The sequence below is a fragment of the Epinephelus lanceolatus genome, chromosome 19 (genome assembly GCF_041903045.1).
Source record: "Epinephelus lanceolatus isolate andai-2023 chromosome 19, ASM4190304v1, whole genome shotgun sequence".
Lineage (NCBI taxonomy): Eukaryota > Metazoa > Chordata > Actinopteri > Perciformes > Serranidae > Epinephelus > Epinephelus lanceolatus.
In genome coordinates this window covers 4,031,556-4,053,189 of record NC_135752.1, presented here as the reverse complement: position 1 = coordinate 4,053,189, position 21,634 = coordinate 4,031,556, and the positions used below count along the sequence as shown (strand labels likewise).

The following is a 21,634-nucleotide window of genomic DNA, read 5'->3' as shown; positions in this document are numbered from 1 at the left end:
TGCATGGGCATCTTTGAGAGTATACTGACTGGCTGTGTTTCCCCTGTAGGCAGTAGACAAATGATGCTCTGGATCACTGCTGAATGCGAACGGAGCATCTATGGTGCAATGATGCCATCCGCGTATGAGAGGGCGACCACGCGGCCATCTTGCTGAGCTCAAAATGAGTTACCAACTACTATGCATGCCCTTAATGTGCACGAGATTACATTAAACTATTTACAACTGGGAACTGTGATTACCAGAACTGAGCAGTGTGGCATACCACTGAACTGCAGACAGTCTGAAAACATGACAAATGTAAGCGCAAGGGCTGAGAAAACGGCCCAGAGTGCCGCCAGGACGGAGCTGCCATCGCAAGGACCTCTTTAATCAGGGCATAGAATAGAGCAAATAGGATGATTGAGCCCCAACCGTCATGACCACAATGTGCCTGCATCACCGTTGTCAGTCACCTGTAAAACCCACACCAAACAAACAACAAACAGGTGTTAAGTAGGACCTACATTGAAGGCAATGACTAGCAATGTGTAAGGTTTCAGAGCCTTATTTTTCAACACTCTGTATCAGTGATGGCTGTCTGAATGTAGGTCCTACTTAATGCCTATTTAATTAACTATCGAACAATAACTTACAACCCTGTTAAAGAACAACGCAAATGCTAATGCTAGTATGCTAACTAGCTAATTTGCGGTCGTCGTTTCCGGTGAGTAGCCGTGTTTGGTTTGAGATATCACTACCCTGTCGAAATTTGCACACTACGCCAATGAGTACATAGTGCACATAGTATACTACATAGAAGTATACTAACGGAAGTATGTGATTTGAGACACACCAATAGACTGGTACAACATAGCCAGTTAAACGTAGCCTAATGAAAGTCAAGCTTACCTCCATACTTGTTCTTCTTAGTTTTATTCTTCTTTTTCTTGTTCTTCTCCCTCTTCTAAAATTCCGGCAGGTTGTACGCAAAAAAAGCTTAATGTTGCCCTCTACAGCATGTTGAAGGGAGGAGAAGGCGCCAGAAGACACTTTCGTGTCTCTACCTATGGTCTCTACCCACACGTGGGCCCACGTTGAGCTCCGCCCGAAACTGCATACTGCAGTCAGGGGCTTCTCGGGGACTGTGTGTGGCAATCCGGGTGAGCGTATGCAAAGTGTCCTGAAGAAACAGATCATGTTACGTGTAGTTTGGGCGCATATCTTGAATCCGTACACGACACTGAGATTGAGACTGGAGATAGAAACGAAGGCTGAAGTTGCACGTTGACAATACTGGCTTATAACAGGCGAAATTGCCTGAACTGGAGAATGTGATGAGTGAGAGATGATTCCGCTGCTGCTGAGGAATCGCACAAGGCTGTTACTATCAACAAGAGACTGCAAAGAAAAAGGTAAGGTGTGTGATTGCCAGCGTGAAGATTCCGCCTAAAATGATGGCTGGCATCAGCAGAAGAGAGAGCAGATTTAAAATTTTGCAGTGGCATCCTGATTGGCTGAGAAAATTGGCTGATTGGATAACTAGAAGAGTGAACACCCATAGTCAGCTGATGAGAGGGAGTAGTGAGAGTGGGATGGAGAGAAATGTGAAAGGGTGAGCACAGAGAAGGTCTTCCTGATTGAACCTAGGCTGAGCTTCATGTGTTTCACAAGTATTGAGGATACGACTAGATAAATGAGACATAGATTACACTAAACAAGTTTTGTGACGGATTAAATTGATGTTTTGATATAGTTTTGCTGTTGCTAAATGTGGTCCCCCTTTACTTGCATTCATAAAGAATGTTCAACTTTTGGGATTTTCTGTTCACCATGGAGGCATGTGATAATATTTTCTTCACAAATTCAAGGTAATGCGGTAACTGATTAACAAATGGTCATTTTGCAGGTGAAATGCTCCTCTTTAAGTAGCAGACAAAGACTCAGAAGGATTTGATCATATAATTTATTTGGCTAACAAATGAATGCATTGCTATCTGTTACGCGGTGAGTAACAGCTGTATCAAAAGTATGAGAGCACATCTATATTTTAACAGTTTACAATGTAGCAGTAAAAACAAAACACAGTCACACAGATTCAGTATAAAAGCACAGAAATGTCAGTATTTTATATCACAAACTGAAACCTCTAGAGAATTTTGGAAATTCCCAACACTATGAGTGAAGCCCTTTGAACTGATATGTCTTAAGTATTTTTCACTGGGCTTGCATGTCTATTTTGAAAGCCTTATGGCACAATCCAGATGTCTCAAACAGTCCATAACCATCTGCCTGCTTAGGTAAAGTGCTAGCAAGTGCTGCCATTAGACACAGGGATGCTGAAAATGTGGAGGATGATTTCTCAAAGAAAAAAAAAGGAAAGAACAGACAAAATGGTAAACTATGTTTGATCTAAGAATCATTAGGTCATAGATATATGTACAAATGGAAATGTTCCAATTGTACATTTAAATAGAAGAGGTTAAATAAAGAAAAACTGTATGACCAAAGGTAGAAAAATAAAGGAAAAATTTAAAGAGGAATGACGTGCAAAATATAAAGTTGTGTTTTTAGTTTTTGTGCTCGTCCCTCACATTTGCTTTTGCACTTTGCCATTTGCAGTAGATCTATATGTAAATGAGGCTGCATAGACTGAGGGCACTACTAATTGTGGCCTGATTCTCTCCAGCTGAGTGAAGTTATCCTCCAAAACAAAAGGGACAGCACAGGGAACAAAGTGCAGTAATGTGCAAGCAGGAGGCTCATCAAGCAGTCCACAGGCTGAGTCAGACGGATGTCAGTCAGACGGATATCACTGTTTATGCTGTGTCTCACATTCTGGTCTCTTCTGATGGCTGGTTCACATAGTCCTGAAGGGCCTGATGCAAAGGCAGCCACTTCTTTACTGAAGCTCTGAGAGCTATGATCCACCTGTAAAGAACATGAGAAACATTAACATGACAACACCTGTTCTGAATGTCCTCAACTGGGTTTTTTCCCCACTCTCTATTACACACCTAGTAATGGGCAGCTGTGGCTCAGAAGGCACAGTGGATTGTCCTTTGAAGGGATAATTTGGATTTTTTTGAAGTAAGGTTGTCTGACGTACTAATCCATGGTTAGTGTATGACTTACAGTAGATATCAGTCAGCATGCTCCCAGTTTGGAGAGGCAGACAGGAGTAGTACCATGAAAGTTGCAGTTATGTACTGCTGTGGATGGGGTCAGTAATAATGTATTTTAGCCTCTTCAAAAAGTCCCACCTAAAATAATCCATATCAGTTTAATTGTACGCTATATTGAGAATATTTTACCATTTTATCTTGCCGTCAGACAGCCCTTTCCTAAGTATTTCTTTCTTTCAGCCTGTTCGTTCTCTCTCTGCATAAAAGTTCCTTTTATGTATAAAGTTATCCTCAGGTCTACACACTGAACGGCATTTCATCATCGCTGTCATATCACTACTTTTCTGCAGCATGATACAGTGTGCAGCACAGTTGCACTTATCCATGGGAAAATAGAAGCAAGTATGCAAAAATAGTCCCAAAGAAAAGGGGCAGTCTGCATCAAGGTAAAGTGGTGAAAATATTCTCAATATAACTCCACTGAGACTGATATTGATTTTTTCCAGGTGACTAAAATCATAGACTGTAAAAATAATGGATGTAGCTATCGTACTATCACCCACTGGTTTGTGGACTCCTGTTTTAAGGCCTTGAGTTTGCCATTTCAGCCTTCGCCATCTTGGTTTTTTGGAGCCTGAAGTGACCATATTTGTGCACAAGCAGCAATACAAGAACTTAAATAAAATATCTAAATCTAAAACTGGTAATTTTACACTCAGAGATTTAATGTCCAGTCTAAAATATAATTTGCAGCCAGTGTGCCAGGTTGACATTTTATTTCCATTGTGTTACAAACTTTGAGGGAGAAGTGGTAAAACCCTATCTCCCAGAAATTATGTTTATATACTATTAATTTGTTTTGCCACTTACATTTTAATGGAAACAGCCCCCTGGATTATGTTCATTAGTACTGTTTTTTTAGAGCAGGTAGTGTTACCTTCTTATACAGCCCAAATTGTGAAGTTGAAATGGACTTTGCCAACCACTCAAAGCACTTGTTCACTACATGCCACATTTACAGACATATTCATACACAGGTGGCTGAGTCTATACAATGTGTCAGCTGCTCCTCAGTTTAACATTTATACATATTCACACACCAATTTGGGGTTGACTATTTTGCTCAAGGACACTTTGGTAAGCAGACTGGAGGAGCTGGGGATCAAACTGCAGGTCTTCCAGTTACTGGATGACCTGTTCTACATCCTGAGCCACATCTGACTTGGAGGTGATCAGAATAGATGGTGGGTATACAAAGAGAAGGACTTCGTGACTTTTTTGATATTTATCCAAGACTGTCATCTTTCCCTAACATTAACCAAGTATTTATCACTGTGGAGGTGGATTAGCACAATAAATCGATTATAGAAAGATGAAGAACTATAATGAAGTTGTTGTATAGTTGTGAACCATCATCTGGCTTATGTCTCATTTTGTAAAATACAATGGAAATTCAAAGAAAAATCTTGCACCAAAGTCTCATAAATTCTTAATAACTGAGGTTCTTCTAGAGAAAAATTTCTGAATGAAAACCAGTCAGCTCCTTACCGTTTGTTCTCATTAGGATTTTCAGCACAGAGGTGGAAAGTCTTGAACTCATCAGAAGGAGGTTTCAGCTCAATGGTGGATTTCTTGGATCCATAGGGCTGCTCTCGCACCATGTACCCCTGGAGGTAGATCCCACCTGACGACACAAAGGATGTGTGATGATGTGATCAGTATAACTGTCTGTTCAGGGTTTAACATTTCCTTCACCAATGTCTGAGAAAACAGTGGTCACATATATAAAAACAAGTCTAGAAAAAGATTGATGTGACACAAGTGCACTCAGTAACATTATAAGTAAAGTTTTTTTGTTTTGTTTTTTACATAGAATGGTAAAAAAAACAAACATAAAATGGGTATTTTATGCTAAAACATAATCTTTTCCTAACCATAACCAAGTAGTTTTTGTGCCTAAACCTAACCACATGTTAATCACAGTGCTGTTTATGTTTATGTTTATGTTTATTTTATTTAGAAAGGGACAGTGCACATCAATGAACATGACCACTTAAGTCATGTAAATGTGCCAGATTTAGCCATACAGGCTAATTTGCACACATGAGCACAGATAAAAGTGGACTGAGGGCACATGAGCACAGAGCAAGCAAAAAAACATAAAAAAAGCACATAACAAGGCATAAAGGCAAAAACAACAACACATAAGCACTATTATTAAAACAATGACATAACCATATAACCAAAAATATTAAGAACGTACTATACAAAAGTACAACATAAAACACAACATAGACCAAAACACATAGCCACAAACAATCACAAAGAATCACAAAGCAAAGCAAAGAACAAGGACAACAGCATTAGCAAGACAGTGATATCACCATAAAACCAAAGCACATTAAGGAAAAAATACCATACAAAAGCACATAAGCCCCAACATACAGTAATGAAAGGAGGACTTAAAACGTATTCAGATCATGACAACATGTTTGATTGTCCACCAACCATCCTTTTATTATTTTGGAGAATAAGTTAAGAGTTGTGATGTTCCTGATTTCTATGAGTATAGTGTTCCAGGTGCGTTCTGCCCAGTTGGAAAAGGCTGACTGTCCAAAGCTGCTCTTTCTGTGTGGTATTTTACAATCCCCCCTGGAGGTAGATCTGGTAGATTTTGTTTAATTAATGCATTGAGTAAAGGGGGAGCCAGGCCATGAAGAATTTTATATACAAGTAAAACATCTGCAAATTTGAAAAATCATATTTTGTTAAAATTTTGAAATGATGATATGAATTTGACTGTTAATCCAATGCTTTTAATACCTGTTTGTACAGTCTTACTACTGGTTTTAGTGCAGTTTTGCCTGTTTGAGTCCAGCTGGTCAGACAGTAGTTCATGTGTGAAAAAATCATAGCATTGAAGGACAACTTTGAGGCCTCTGTCGTTAGGTTGGTCCTGATGTGTCTAAAATTTGCCAAATTCAATTTTAGTCTGTTCACCACTTTTTTTGACTTGTCTTTTGAATGTCAGCTGCGAATCTATCCCTATGCCTTAAAACTCATGTACTACCGATAATCTTCTTCTCTGCTACTGTAACGTCTGGATCTGGATCTCTATTTACAAACTCTGAGGAAAAACATACATAGTGTTTTACTGTAAACAAGAGCTTGTTAACCAATTAGAAATATTGACCACTGGGGCGTCGGTGGATTAGTGGGTAGAGCAGGCACCCTATGTACAAAGCTGCTGCCACAGCGGCCTGGGTTCGAGTCCAGCCTGTGGCCCTTTGCTGCATGTCATCCCCCCTCTCTCTGCCTCTTTCAAACTTACCTGTCTTGTCCATTAAAGGCAAAATGCCCTAAAAAAATCTTAAAAAAAAAAAAAGAAATATTGACCATTGAAGCAGATAGCTGTTCTGCTGCTTGCTCTGTGTTTTTTTTATGTAAATATGAGGTGTCGTCCGCATACATCTGACAAGTTACAGGTGGACAAGCTTCAGGTAGGTCATTAATAAACAAACTAACAGAGGACCCAAAGTTGAACCTTGAGGTTCACCAACATGATTGTCAGCCACTTGAGAGGTAATCTGAACACATTGTTTTCTGTCTGTAAGATATAATTTTATCCATTTAATGGCAGTAGGAGAAAAATTAAACTTTGATCCATTTATTTGCAGTTCTTGACTGCTGGAAGTATGCTAATGGGTCTGTAATAACTAATGACCATATGATCACCTGATTTAAACACTGATATAATTATTGCAGTTTTCCAGGCACTTGGAAGCACACATAATAATGTACAAATGTAACGCATCCGTGGATTGCAGAAATGTACAATTCCAACATTTTCTTCTGGTGATTGGGTTGGAATTAATTGCCCAGCACTCTATGTAATGGAGCCTCTAACTGAATAGTATGAGACTGTTTCACAGTGGTAAAGCCAAAGCAAAAATCTTTTTACCCCTATATTTGTCACTGAAATTAAAGATTTTTGGCTATAATAAGCCAGGGCATATTTTTTATAAAGCAGATTAAATTGGGATCCAGCAACAAAATGCTCACACACTCTTAGTTGAAGACACAGAGAAGTCAGAAAAGTCATGATAGCAATGTGTTTGTATGTGAGGAAATGCTAACAACCAGTCACATTTGTCTCCTGTGTTAGTGGATCTGTAACTTCTGATGCAGACTACATTATCTCACATTGACAGATACAGTCTGCATAACCTGTGTGGGTCTGACTTGAATGAATTAGCTGTGGTGACACATGGGAGACAGTCTGTGACTCAAAGTGACCACGCCCTTTATTATGCACAACTTTAAGCCTTAATTAAATGTAAATGGGTGAGTTATAAAAAAAATTCACCACCTGTACAGTTGTCATGAATGTTGAAATTACCCATAGACACTAAACCCATTTCTGTACCAGGCTGTGCACATGTTTATTTCTGCTGTAAAGTTGGGCATTTGCTGTGAAGTTCAGCATTTGGGGATTCACTCGCTCTTGGAGCCACCCTCAAGTGTACATTTATGGAGCTGCAGGGGTTTTTTTTGGCACCACTGCATTGGTTTCATTTTTCAACCGTGGAGGTTTTTGCTCGTAATAAGCCCACTGTACACTATACATTACCAAACAGACAAGGTCAGCAACTAGCTGGTGCAGAAAGTGGAACACTTAACAGCAGATATTTTCTCAGGAGTTGATGGAGACCAAGCCAGAGCTAAAAGGGGAGTTAATATTGGACCAAAAATTCAACAGGTGGACAAAAACACAGCTCCAAACAACATCTCAGTATCTGATAGATGTGTAAATAGGCCACTGTTTGATAAGACATCAATTGTAACCATTTTAAAATCTTGCCAATGTTTATTTTAAAATCCCACAACTAATAAACCACTGTCATTCAGGAGACTTAATACATGCTAAATAGATAGTACATTTCTATGATACTAAATAATCATACTATATAACTTAAACTGCTAACAAGGATATAAAAGGAAGATGGTTTTCATCCCAGAATTGCCATTAAAGATATGTAAATGTGAATGCCCTCATGTTCCATAGTTTTATTTTAGATTCTGCACACCCACAAAAATGCCACCACATTGCATGCCAGCACTAAAACATGACATGTATTCATACCATGTGCATGAGTTGCGCGGATACCACTGTAGAAGGAGAGGCAGCCATCCTTCAGAATGCAATAGTGCTGTACCCACATGTCCTTGCTTTTGTCCATTTTATGAAGCAATCCGAGACACTCAGGGTTTTTCACAGCCAGCGGGGGCAGATTAGAGTTGTGTCTGGTGACGTCCACCCACACGTGGTTCTGAAACATGAGAGGTAATTGAGGAGATTAGTGTAAGCCTCAGGGCTAAATATATTAGTGATAAGCCAGTGTGAGTGACAGCCAGACACATTCATTCATTCTAATTCACCTCTGTGATAAATATTGTCACAACAACATACTTTTTGCTTTTTAATTTATTTATTTTTTTGCTATAGCAAGGGCCATTCGATTTATGACAGATTTAGATGTTACCTGTGTGATGGGATGAATAGCTTTCTCCATAGCCTCTAGCCACCTAAAATCACAAAGATTGATCTTAAAAAATGAATGAAAAATCCATACCTGCGACATTTTTTAAAATTAAATCACTGTTTGAAAACCCGGCACCCACAAAAAAAAAAAAAAAATCTAAATTCTATAATATTGCACCTCCTGGTGAAAACATTCCCAATTTAACCAGGCATGACAACCTCCTTATAATATTTAAATATGTCAGTGTTATTATGATTTCTTTATTTCTTTTCTTTATTTAAACATTTCCATTCAGATTTAGTGTAAAATGTAAGATACGTATAAGAACAGGTCCTGTAAAATTCGCCTGAGTATTTTCTTGAAAAACGATTTTGCAGATGACTAGAACAGGGAGGTATTAGCTGATTTGCTATAAAATACAATGGAGCCATATCACCAAGCCTCACATGGTCCAAATGCAAAGTAGATAACAATATCACAGAAAACAGACATTTTTCACCATATGTGATTAAGAGCGAAAACAAGTCAGCAAAGACAGAAATGTCTGTTTAGGAGCTTACTGTACATAAAACAGTTCTAGAAAACCTACATTGATAAGAAAGAGTGTTTTTTTTAAGAAAACAGAGGAGCCATTTGTTTATCATTTCTGTACATTTATGATAGTCTATAATGCCCTCATTGCCTATTGAGGCCTACATTTTCAGTATGAATGTAAGGAAGTGTCAATTAAAAGGCCAGAGTTCAGCCACCATTTTGATACCAAGAAGTTGACATATGTGACACATTTATTTTGTGTCTACCATATTCAAAACTATTATGTTACCGTATTATACTAAATACACAGTGGTGCAGTGGTTAGCATTGTCGCCTCACAGCATGAGGGTTCCTGGTTTGTACCCAGGGTGGGGGGTTCAAACCCAGGGTGCGGAAGCCCTTCTGTGGGGAGCTTCCCTGTTCACCCCGTGTCAGTGTGAGTTTTCTCCAGATACTCCGGCTTCCTCCCACAGTCCAAAGACATGCAGGTTAGGTTAACTGGTGACTCTAAATTGGCTGTAGGTGTGAATGTGAGTTTGAATGGTTGTCTGTTCCTATGTGTTAGCCCTGCAATATCTGGCAACCTGTCCTGACCCTGCTTCTTGCCCAGTGTCAGCTGGGATATGCTCCAGCCCCCCAGTTATGGAAATGAATGAATGAAAACATTATGGATAATATGTGAAGGACATCCATGGATGTAATAATGTTTTTGGACTAAATATTCTGCTGGTTTTAGATCATCTGGACCTTTGGGAGTGTATAAAGACTGTATGAGTAGTATTTTTGTTGGCATAATATGGATTTGTGGATTATTCTAAAGGTTCTAAGGTGAGTTATAACTGTAAAATTGTTTTTTGTTTGTCTGACAGAAGCATTTATTAAACCTGCTGTGGTGGTTGTATCTTTGAACGGTCTGCATTGATTAAACAACAAGGAGCATAGCTTTACAAAAAGTCATATAAGCAAACCATTTAAACAACAATAAATACAGCAGTGTCATAATCATCAAATAAAACCTTACGAGGGCCCATGGGTGGGCCGTTGGATTTCTATGAGGTTTTTGAAATGGTCTTTGTTTTAGAGAGTTCAGAAGTTCTGTACTGTACCTTTTCACCTCCTGGTTGGAAGTGGCACAGAAGAAGTACACTCGGTTACCGGACTGAGGGCGACACTTGAACACAAATGGCTTTCCCAGGGAAATATCTGGTCCCACCTCAGCCCCTTCCAGTTTGACTGCTGACAGAGCTCGCCTCTTGCCTTCATCCTGTCATGAACATGAAGTAATGTCAAAAGGGCACTTCTTGTTTCTTTTTTTTATTTGTGTGTGGAATGTTGTTTTCAGAAACTAGACTACATAATGATGATGATTGCTCCCTGCTCACCCGTTTGTGTCTGTAGTAGTAAAGGCAGCAGTCATGTGTGAGTACGAACCACCTCTTCCTCCAGCCTTTAATCAGACCAGACTGGGTACGCTTGTGAAGATAACCACGACATGCTGGTCTTGGGATGTTAGGAGCACGAGCAATGTCTGACCCAATGGTCAACGTTAGAACATCTGGACCTACAATGTCAACAACATTATAATATAATTATAGTGTTATTTGTTATGTTGTATATAATTAATGTCCATTTAAGTATTTCGATTCTCTACTTAACCAGTCACTATTTTAATTTGGTAAAAATGTCAAAACCTCCAAAAGTCATTTAAAACAGAATTAAAAGTCAGAGTAGATATGTCACCCCAAACTCCCACTACATGTTCCTAACCTTAACCAAGCTTTCTGATAGTCTCAGAGTGCTGAAACATTTGTGTGTGCTCTACATAAAAGTCCTGTGCATCAAGTGCTTTCTGAATCTGTGCGACAAGTGTGCAGCGTGATTATCAGGCCTGGGAACAGCGTACCTTGCCTGGCCAAATCAGCAGCCTCAGAATGGGGAATGCTGGTGACATCAGTTCCATTGACAGCAAGAACATAGTCTCCTACCATCAACCCCGCTTCCTCAGCAGCCCCATCTGAAACAACACAAATTAAACATTTAGCTTACGGAACAAACACAAAAACTTGCCAAGTCCAAAACCCAGTGGTGAGATGAGGCCTCTCTAAAGACACGCAGGTTAGGTAGAACACTGGTGTAAATATGTATCTACCAGCCCCGCCATCGGGGGGGGGGGGGGGGGGGGGGGTCAATACAGATAACCCTGGCCCTGCAGCCCTGCAGCCCTGCAGGGAGGTCATGCAATTAAACAATTTACTGACTGACTTAAATCACTGGCAATCCAAGTTATATTTAATTACATGTTAAATAAATGTATTGGTATCATTAAAACACATTTCAACTCACCCCCACCCACACAGTTTTTGTAAAAATGGTCAGACCTCACCATTTTCACAGTAACAGTGTGGGTAAGATGTGCCACTAATTTCACTGGTAATTAACACCCCCATCTCTTTCACATGAACACGCTTGTGACTGGGTAGGAAAACCCAGAGTTGACTGAACTAGTTGATAACCAGCTTTGTAGTTATCCAAACAGCCAATGTGATGGGTTAGTCAAGCCAAATTACAAAAAGATATCCTGGGTAAGTTGAAGTGGCTTCGTAGTACAGGCCTCTGTTCTCAAATACCAACACTTTGTCCAACCCTTAGCATCTGATAGCGATGCACAGGGCACTATTCAGCATCTCTGTGTGATGCACAGCTGAAACACCTTGTAACATGTGGTCAATCTTGTGAAAGAGTTGTAATAAGGTTTAGGCAGCAAAACTACTTGTTTGGATTTAGAAAAAACATCATGTTTTGGGTTAGAATAAGTATGTTTGTTATGGTTAAGTATGTTAATTATGTAATGTTATATCAGTGGCGATTTTTGATTTTGCATGGAATGTAGGTACAGAAGTTATGTAACATTATGTTGAAACAATATTGGCTTTTGGTTTTACAGGGGACATGACTGGACATGAAGCTAGGAATTCACTTACTTGTGTCGACCTCTGTAACCACAATGGGTTTGGAAAACTGTATCCGAAAGCCCCATGGATACTCTCCTGTCCCTTTGCTTATCTTGACAGTCCTCTCACGAACTGAAAAGGAGGAGAAAGTTTAAATCCGTGTGGGATGATACTTATGTATTCACTGCCTTAGTTCAGTGTACAATATTGCCACTGCATGGAGTTTAAATTTCCATCAAAGAACTTCTAACTGTGATTTAATATCAAATTAATTTTCCCCATGCCTATAAGCTTAATGAAGTCAGTTTTCTTGTTAAATCATATTCTCCAGCTTACTTGAGACAGCTCGAGTTCTGGTGTTGAGGCTGGGAGGAATGGCCTCTGAGTCGACATCATCTCCTTGGTAAATCCATGCTGAAGAGTGGAAAGTCTCTGTATAGAAGCCCCTTCCATCATTGTCTTGAATTGTCACGTCCATAGAACGGGTGTCCTCTGATACTAGAAAAAATATTGGAGAGTACAAACCAATAGATAAGTACAGGTGCAAAATGATAAATAATGATTCTGATCCATGGTTAATTTGCTAAGGATTTGACAATAAGCATGATGAGCATGATGATTTGACAATAAGCATGATCCACCCATGACACAAAATTTTAATGTCAAGTCTGCACAAATGCCCCGGATTGTCAAAATGACATAAAAACTTTATGTCATTTGGCACAGAAACATATCTCGTGTGTGCTTGACATGATGTCTTTATGTTTACAACATTTTTTGTGTTTTGAGTTCATGGGATTAAAATTTATAAAGCTGATTTTGTCTAATTAGTTTAAGGCCAATAAAAAAAAAACAAAAAAAAAACGACACTATCAATATTGTGAAAATAACATATTGTGGCATGTTAGGGCTAAATGGGTGGAGTTTCCCAGCATGCCATGAGACAATGTGTTTAAGGCCATAAGGCCAAAAAACTGTTTAAATGTATTCTTAATCATTCATGTTACCCATTACGTAGTAATTGCTGTTTATGTATTTCACAATGGTTCTAATAGGTTACAGTGAATGTTGTGGTAAAACACATTTTAGTCCAAGACTTCAATTAATAGTCTAGTCCCAATTAAACGCCCCGTCCCTTTTACTAGCCGGGTGTGGCAACACATTTTGAAAAATAATGACCCGTCTCAATTAGATGCCTGGTCTGGCTGCCAAGCAGTTCATTTTTATAGAAGTTCTTTGGATGTATGAAACCAGGTTGTTGACTACCAACTTGAGCTAACATCAGTTAGTTGCTTATATCACACATATAAGTATAATGTTTCATTTTTTGTCAATATGGAGATGCTACGCATTGTTAGCTCAGTTAGATTTTCTCTCTCTCCTTTGCTAACACTCATGTCCTGTTACTGCATCTCTCTAACTCGGCCATACTGCATGTCACTAACTCAGCTTCTTCTCCGGAGCCTTTGTGCTCCACTGTCTGGCAGGTTACCTCGTATCGCAGCTACGCCTTGATTGTGTGACGTGATTGTGTCGTGATGGTCCTGCCTGATGCCTCCTGCTGTTGCTGTTATTATTAGTCATACTTCTACTGTTAATATACACATATGATCATTACTATCATATATTAATATATACTTTCAACATATTGTACCACAATAGCCATAATTATTATTATGATATCATTACTTAATGTTATTGTAAGTTATTATCATTACTGTCTGTCCTGCATCTCTCTCTCTCTCTCTCTCTCTCTGTCTCTCTTTATGTATCATTTTGTCATATGGAATACTGTAAATTTATTGTGTTGATCTGTTCTGTACGACATCTATTGCATGTCTGTCCGTCCTGGAAGAGGGATCCCTCCTCAGTTGCTCTTCCTGAGGTTTCTACCGTTTTTTTTTCCCTGTGAAAGGGTTTTTTTGGGGGAGTTTCCTTATCCACTGTGATGGTCCAAAGGACAGAGGGATGTTGTATGCTGTAAAGCCCCATGAGGCAAATTGTGATTTGTGGTATTGGGCTTTATGAATAAAATTGATTGATTAGATTCTCCACAATTAAATCGCTCAGTTCATTTAACTGAAACTATGAGCACCAGAAAAGCTCATAATTCATTCAGATTTACTGGCATGACAAAAAAACAAGTGGTGACTCCCTTCCTGTGAAACTGTCATAAAGTCAGAATATGAATCCATTCCTTACTTACTCGGTAAGTTCCTTTAGTCTGTAAGGGTCCACCAATCAATAGAATTAAAGGGGTTTTCTCATAAAAATCAATCCAAGTTATGAATATTGTTTTAACAGAATAAAGTAGTGTTGTGTCAGTTTGCTAGGTGCCATAATGCTCTCTGATGCCCTGTCTGTCTGAGCTAAATCAAAAGAATGGCCGGATTTTTATCCAAGTATTATTCATACTGGCTCAAATGAACAAGTTGATCGTATTTTCTATCTTTGCTGAGCAACAGTTTTATGTAAAAGGAATTAAAAGCCCATCCCATATAGACACCTGTCCCAAATATAAGTCTGCTGAGTTCAGTGATTTAAGCAAATAATAGCCTGGGACACTAACTTAAGTGTTACGGTTAACAGGCTCTTGGAGATATGTCCAAGCTTAGCCATGAAGTTACCTGATTCCTCTGTGATGTCACTTGTGACTGAGCTTCCTCCAGCAGAGCTCCACTGCTTGCTCTCCTTGAAGAGCTTTCGCCTCTTGGCCCAATGGTCAGTACCACTGCTGTCTGTCACAGGTTTCAGATGCTCTTTGGCCTCTAAGGAAGCTGGAAATGATGATTAATGGTCCCAATGGGTGAGTTTTATATAAATATTGAACTGAAATGATTTGTTCAATATTTACTTCAAAGCACAAACACAATTGTAACTTACATCTGGATACAATCTGTTTATCTGCCTTGTCCGTTTTACAGAGCTGCTCTTTTGCATGGAGTTCAGTGTCTGTAGAACCTTTGGCAGGACACGATGCTGTGACTGCAGGTTTGTCTGAACCCTCTGTATCTGTTCTTGCTGTGTCCAGTTGCAGATCATTTTTCTGCTCAAACATTAGTGACTGAGAAGAGCTGGCATTTCCTGTTTTTTCACCACATGGCTTGGGTTCAGTCTGATCTGTACCCTCCTCTGTATTTAATGGATTACCATTTACATCCTGCGAAGGGGACATGCAGGGCTCTTCTGAAGCAGTAGTAAGATGTTTTTCCGTACAACTACCCAGTGATGAGCTTGAGTCCATCTGCAGGGATCTTGGCTCAAGTGCACCAACAGTTATTGTCATGACCGAGGACTTATTATGTTTGGGTGAGACAGAGTCCTGTTGGCTTTCATTTTGGACCTCAATGTTGTGGAGTGATGTTTCAGGATGGCTCTGTAGCATGTGTTCCTCTGAGCCACTGCAGGACGGAGGGGTGATTTGTATAGCAAGGGCTCTTCGCCTGAGCTTCTCTCTAAGGGGCTTTGGGCTGTGATATTCTGTTTCCCCCATTTCTTGGTCAAATCCACTGTCTGCTATTTCACTTTGATCAACTTTATATCCAAAATCTTCAGTGTCCAGACTTCCCATGTCCCTGCAAAGGCTCTGCTTTAAATCTATGTCCTGTAATCTGAGCTCTTTACAACGGCATCCGATGCTGCTTCGTCTTCGACATTGTTCATTGACAGTGAACACATCGTCAGGATTGTCCTCAGAGCTGGTCAAGTAGAATTCACTGAGCAATGACTGCTTGCCGTCATGGCTATTTTGGATTTCTGAGACAGGTTTAGAACTCCGCTTGGTTTGTGAAGAATCATAATTTCCTTCTCTGAATGCAGAGAACCTGTCAGTGACCTGGTGGATCCCTCCCATCCTCTCATTCTGGAGAGGAAGTGAGCACATGATCAAAGAAGAAAAGGATTCAGTGTAGGGCAACAGAAGATCTTCTTGCATCACTCCCAGATCATCTGACATCCCGGGAAATGTTTGGCGTCTTTTCTTTGGTAACAAACATGCTCTGTGCTCCACGGTGGCAATGCTGTTGTTTCTAATCCATGATTTTCTCTTTTGACAGTTGATGAAATCTTTGGTGAAGCTGGACCTGCTGGTAGACACAGAGGGCCTCATGAGCGTGGACCTGTAGTTGGCAGATTCTGATAACTGATCGAACAAAGGAGCCAGATCTGCTCTTTCCTCTGCTTCCACAGAAAATGGGCATCCAGATTCTTCATGATGGGTCATGTTCACTTTGTCAGCATGACTACATGCGCCAATCTTACAGGAAGCTAGGTCCCGTGTTAGGTCCTCTAAAGTGTTACATTTAGAGTCTGCAAACTCTCGGGGTGGAGGAATGTCCCAGAACTGATCACTACTCATGCTGGTGTGGAAATATTTCCTCTTTCCTTGAGTTTTGATATTAAACATCGGTGATGGGCTTGATGGATGATTTGCCAACATAAAGTCAGTTGATATTAGTTGTTTGTGATCACTGCAGTATTGAGAGTAGTTCGGATTGTCCCATATGTTTGCTGGACTGACAGATTCTAAATCACTATGAGCCTCTCTCTGTTCACTCATGCTGCCAAAGGTAAATGTGTAATTTGTGTTTTGATTGCCATCATGATTAGTCACATTGTGTGACGGCTGCTCAGATGACTCATTGTTTGGTATCCACGTCCTCTCACATTTGCTCTTTAAAAATGTTCCAGCACAGTCACCCTTTTCATTCATGAAAATAAACGTGGTCTTGACGCCGGAAGTATTCAGCTGTAAAAATTCTTGAATTTCGACTTTCACATGTGACCCGGTGCAGTTAATATTCATGATGTTAGTCACTGGTGTTGATAAGTGGGTTATATTTTCAGCTAAAGGTTCATGTGACTGCTGAAACACGAACTTTGGTGATGAATCTTCCATGTCATTAACAGACACCGACGTCACTATCCTCACTCCTTTCTCCTTGTCCTCTGTTGTTTTGGTATAAATACTCCGTTGGTTTGGAAATGGATTCACATGATAATCCTGTTTAAATCTTTTCTCCGTAGGTGGAGCATTGTTATATTTTTCCTCATCTTCAGATCCTGACTGGACATTTTCCTTTCGAAAAGAGTCTGCCTCACCCTTTTCAACAATGTCATCTCTGTAGCTGACACTGTTACTTTTGTTATGCTTTTGAAAGATGTATGGTGAGACGCTCTCTGAAAGTAAAAAAACAAAAAAACACCCAAGAAAAAGTATATCAAAATAATGTATGGACTATAAAATTATGTAAAAAGATTTTTTTCACACGGATCACAAAATACATTCATATTGCAACATTAACATCAGGTTTTAGCTATATCGCCCACTCATCATTTGATTTTACTCAACACAATCAAATATTTTTATCAGATTGTATTGTAAGCAAAATACATAAAGGGAAGCATTTTTCAACCTAGACCCAATTTTCCCATGTTTTTGTGTGTAAGTGACTAATGTGAAAAGCAATTTTTGCAGTTGGTCCAGTATTGAGAGAGAGGGCTGCAGCTGGCAGCTGCACAACAGCCGCAATGTAACCAGATGGGGCAATTGTGCACCATCACTGTACACCCATTAAAAGGGGATATATGTGCCACAAAAAGGCTCAGATTGTTATTATAAGCGTCTGAAGTGTCTCTTTACCTTTTACTTGATCTGAGGCCTGTACTACGAAGCAGGATTTGGAGTAAGCGAGGTAACTTCAGGGTTAACTCTGGGATTTCAGTACTACGAAGCTGGTTCTCTTTTTATGAATCACCATTAAGCTGAACAGCTAATCTAAGATGACTACCAGCCAGTCAAAGAGGAGAAGAAATACAGAGCACATTTTTCTAAAGAAAACTGCTGTTCCAAAAGTGGAGATACCTGATGCAGACAGAGTGGAGGTAATTTTATTAAATTAAGTTACCATACATTGACCTGGCGTAACATGCACAAGAAAGCATGGTGAGATAAGAGCAAAAACAATTACTCAATAAAGTAGGTGTAAAGTAGGTGCAAAATATCAACTGACTCAGCAATGATTATGAAAAAAAATCTATATAGATTGATTTGCCACTTTTAGCATTTGATTCATAATAGTATAATAAGTGATATCAACAAGCTGACATTATCAGTGCAACGTGTGTGTGTGTGTGTGTGTGTGTGTGTGTGCATGGTGTAGAAATGTATTTATACTTAGGTACTATACAACTTACAGGACCAATTTTATGCTCCATTTGCACATCCTATACATGAGGAGAAATCATAGAGATACTTATGAGCAGCATGGTCTCCCTGCAACAAGTTACCTGAGATTTCAGAGCGAGACTTGAGCAAGACTTAGACACAATATCAAACAAACCGAATCAAGCTAAAGGTAAATAGAAACTTCAGACACTTATAGTAACATTCTGAGCCTGTCTCTGTCAAAGAAAACACTTTTAATGGACATAGAGAGATAATGCACAGTTGCTCCATCTAGTTATATTGAAGGCATTGAGCCATTCTCTCTTAAAATTGGATCTCACATGTGGGTGTGGCTCATAGCTAGAGCAGGTCGTCTACCAATAGGAGGCTCAGTGATTCGATCCCTGGCTCCTCCAGTCTGCACGTCTAAGTATCCGTGCGAAAGATACTGAGCCCCAAATTGCTCCCGATGATGCTTCCATTGTTGTGTAAAAAACTTAGTAGCAGATGGCACCTTAATGGTGGCCGAGGCTACCAGTGTACAAATGCAGGTCCATTTACCATTCCATTTACATGTTGTTCACATCAGTCACTTAGACACAAATACATAGGAAAATAGGGTCAAAGTTACCCTTTAATGTATTGTAACTGCAGTTCTATTCCAACCTCTGAGCTCATCAAAGTTATTTAGGTGCATCTATAAAAGATTTGTACTGTAGGTGCATACGCTAAAATTTTAGAAACACCTGTGGACATATAGCCAATTAAGATGAGCCTTTAAGAGGCCCTATAAACAGCCCCAGTCTGATTTTAAATGGCATGAGTTCCAGAGTTAAACCAATGAGACTAACAGTTGTATTTAAAGCGACCTTGCTGACTGCATTTTATCATCTCTCACAGTGACATGCAGTGTTGCCTTTTCAGTTTTTTTTAAAAAGGGCTTTTTTTATGAATGAGTCTGTTTCTCAGCAACAAGGACTGATGAGCAGGAGGAAAAGAAACAAATCTGTGTAGGCAACATTTGCACTCTCTGCCATGACACTGGCTGACTGCTCCAAATACCTGCTCTGATCACTCCGACTGGGAGCCTAACATGTTTTTAACCTTATAAGATCTAATCTATAAAACCCATTAGCCATCTCCAGTCCTGTACTGTACTGAAGAATACCAAATTTTGGCAAACTGCGTGCAGGTGTGGAAAAAATGTGACTCAGCTAAGCACAAGATTAACCTCACTCCACCCTCCCATCGACTCAAAGCTCTGACTCACGTTTACTGCTGCTGGAGCTCTTCCTTCTCTTGCTGTTCCTCCTCCTCCCCCTCTTGCTCATTCTGAAGTCCACCACAGCCTCACATTAACTGCAAGAAAAGTCAAAGAAAATAAAGAGTTTTCTTCTTCTACTTCTTCTACTTCTTTGTTATTATTATATCAAGTTGCATCCTGATATTTTAACTGTAAATTTCAATACACATTTGCCAAATTGTTTTGGGATACATATTTTCAACCCTTGCTGGAAGGGAATTTCTGGGACTTCCCAGTAAATATGGGGAAATAAAACGTCCACAATTTCTAGGTCAATAACAATGACAACACCACCAATAGTACAAATAATAATAATAACAAGGAGAAATTATGTCTTCTGTGTCAATAGAGTGTCTCATTCTCATACTGACATGAGCACAGTTCCTGGGAAACACAGAAAACATATTTCACCAAAAATGTTGACATCAAAAGTTGAACCACGGCACTGTTCAAAAGAGAATATTAAAAGTACTCAAAGGCAAATTAAAACGATTGATCACAACATGTCAGTCACACACCTGTAGTCTACTGTTCCTGCCAACAGATCCAACAGATCCCTGATCAGGCAGCTGCTCTAAAGTAAAGGATTTATGAATGAACACTGTCTATGAATAAGTACAACTGAAAAATATCTCAATGTCAAATATTTACAACATTTATAATATTGATATTTCTACAATTTTATGAGATACACAGATGCTTTCCAGATCACAAGAGACAAAGTGCGCATTGCATACATTCAATTCTTGATAAAAGTTTGAAAAAAAAAATGTAAAGAAAAGTCATTTAGACAATCAGTGCATAACTTGCAAAGCAAAGAGCTGGCAAGAAGCTGTATTATTAGAGTGCATGTTAAAAAGCTTGACTCTCTCGGGGGTCACATGCACCAGGTGGATAATATTTTGTACACGTCTTCAGTAACTCAAATGAACAGCTGACTTACCTTTTGCTGTCAAGTCCTGATGAGTGCTATCAAAATTCAAGTGTCAGGTAGGAAGATGACAGGCAGAGCAGCTGCTGCTGCTTCTCCACATCACAGACACATTGTCTGCACGTCTCAGACTGCTCCACTTCTTATTGTTTCTATTCTCAACGTAAAGCAGCTTATTACGTTTAATCCCATGGACCACAGTGATGTCAGTGTGAGGCTTGTTTATTCAGTGGCTGTGCTTTTCCACTGGTATGGAAAATCATGAAATTCAAAAGATATTCTACCTGTATGTTTAAACATTTTCAGATGATTGCATTTATATAGTACTTCTATCCAAAATGCTTTACAACTCGCCTTTCCTTCACACATGCTACGCTAATGAAAGCTGCCAAAGTAATGGCCTGCCCTAGGACACCTAAATATGAAAACAGGAGGAGTTGGGGATCAAACCACCAAACCCTGTGGATCAATTCCATTACCTCCTCAGACACCAATTTTCCTTAAAAATCCTAAAACAAATATTTTATTATCAAAATCATTTCTAAGGAATTTTCTATAAATCAATAAATCAGCTTTTCACTGTAGCTCTACTGATTACGGAAATGATAAGCAATGTAGCAATATATTTATATGTAAAATTTCTCACAACCGAAATTAAAAATAAATGTTATTCTCCCTGTGATACGTGCTTCAATTCCATTCCATCATGTATTGTCTCGTTTAACTGGGGGGGGGGGGGTGTTGTCACTGGGTTTAAACTCTGGTTACCCAGTTTCCATGTATAAAAGATTTAAAGGTGATTTAGGTGGAACACCACCTAAATTAAGAATTCCAATATGTTACTTTCTTGATCTAACGTTCGATCAATATTTGCGAGTATGAGCTACTCTCTCCCAAAGCCAGAAAAGTCTTGAACCTGTGATGTCATCAGTATGAGGTGTAGAGCTGCCCCATCGACAATGAATGGGAGCCTGGTGTAATGGATCCACAGTATGTTTTTTTTTTCTTTTTTATACCCAAATGAGCTTCATTCTATTGTAACTTTTCCCAGTTGGGAAACAGAAAATATAACTATAAACTTCATTGGCTACAAGCACTTGCA

General features: G+C 39.3%; 1 protein-coding gene across 2 annotated transcripts; it reads right to left on the bottom strand.

Moving 5' to 3' along the window:
* Positions 1–1,929: 1,929 nt before the first annotated feature.
* On the bottom strand, positions 1,930–21,096 carry pdzph1 (PDZ and pleckstrin homology domains 1). 2 transcript variants are annotated; one of them, XM_033646053.2, is made up of 14 exons: positions 20,545–21,096; positions 20,120–20,175; positions 19,569–19,657; positions 15,016–17,310; positions 14,760–14,909; positions 12,469–12,630; positions 12,163–12,264; positions 11,085–11,195; positions 10,564–10,742; positions 10,288–10,445; positions 8,648–8,690; positions 8,248–8,434; positions 4,653–4,788; positions 1,930–2,910 (listed from the first exon to the last, which is right to left on the bottom strand). In XM_033646053.2, the coding sequence occupies exons 3-14, from the start codon at positions 19,627–19,629 to the stop codon at positions 2,811–2,813; spliced, it is 3,684 nt and encodes a 1,227-aa protein (XP_033501944.2). In that variant the 5' UTR covers positions 19,630–19,657; positions 20,120–20,175; positions 20,545–21,096; the 3' UTR covers positions 1,930–2,810. The 2 variants fall into 2 exon arrangements, with proteins under 2 accessions (XP_033501944.2, XP_033501945.2); XM_033646054.2 differs by lacking the exon at positions 20,120–20,175.
* Positions 21,097–21,634: the final 538 nt, after the last annotated feature.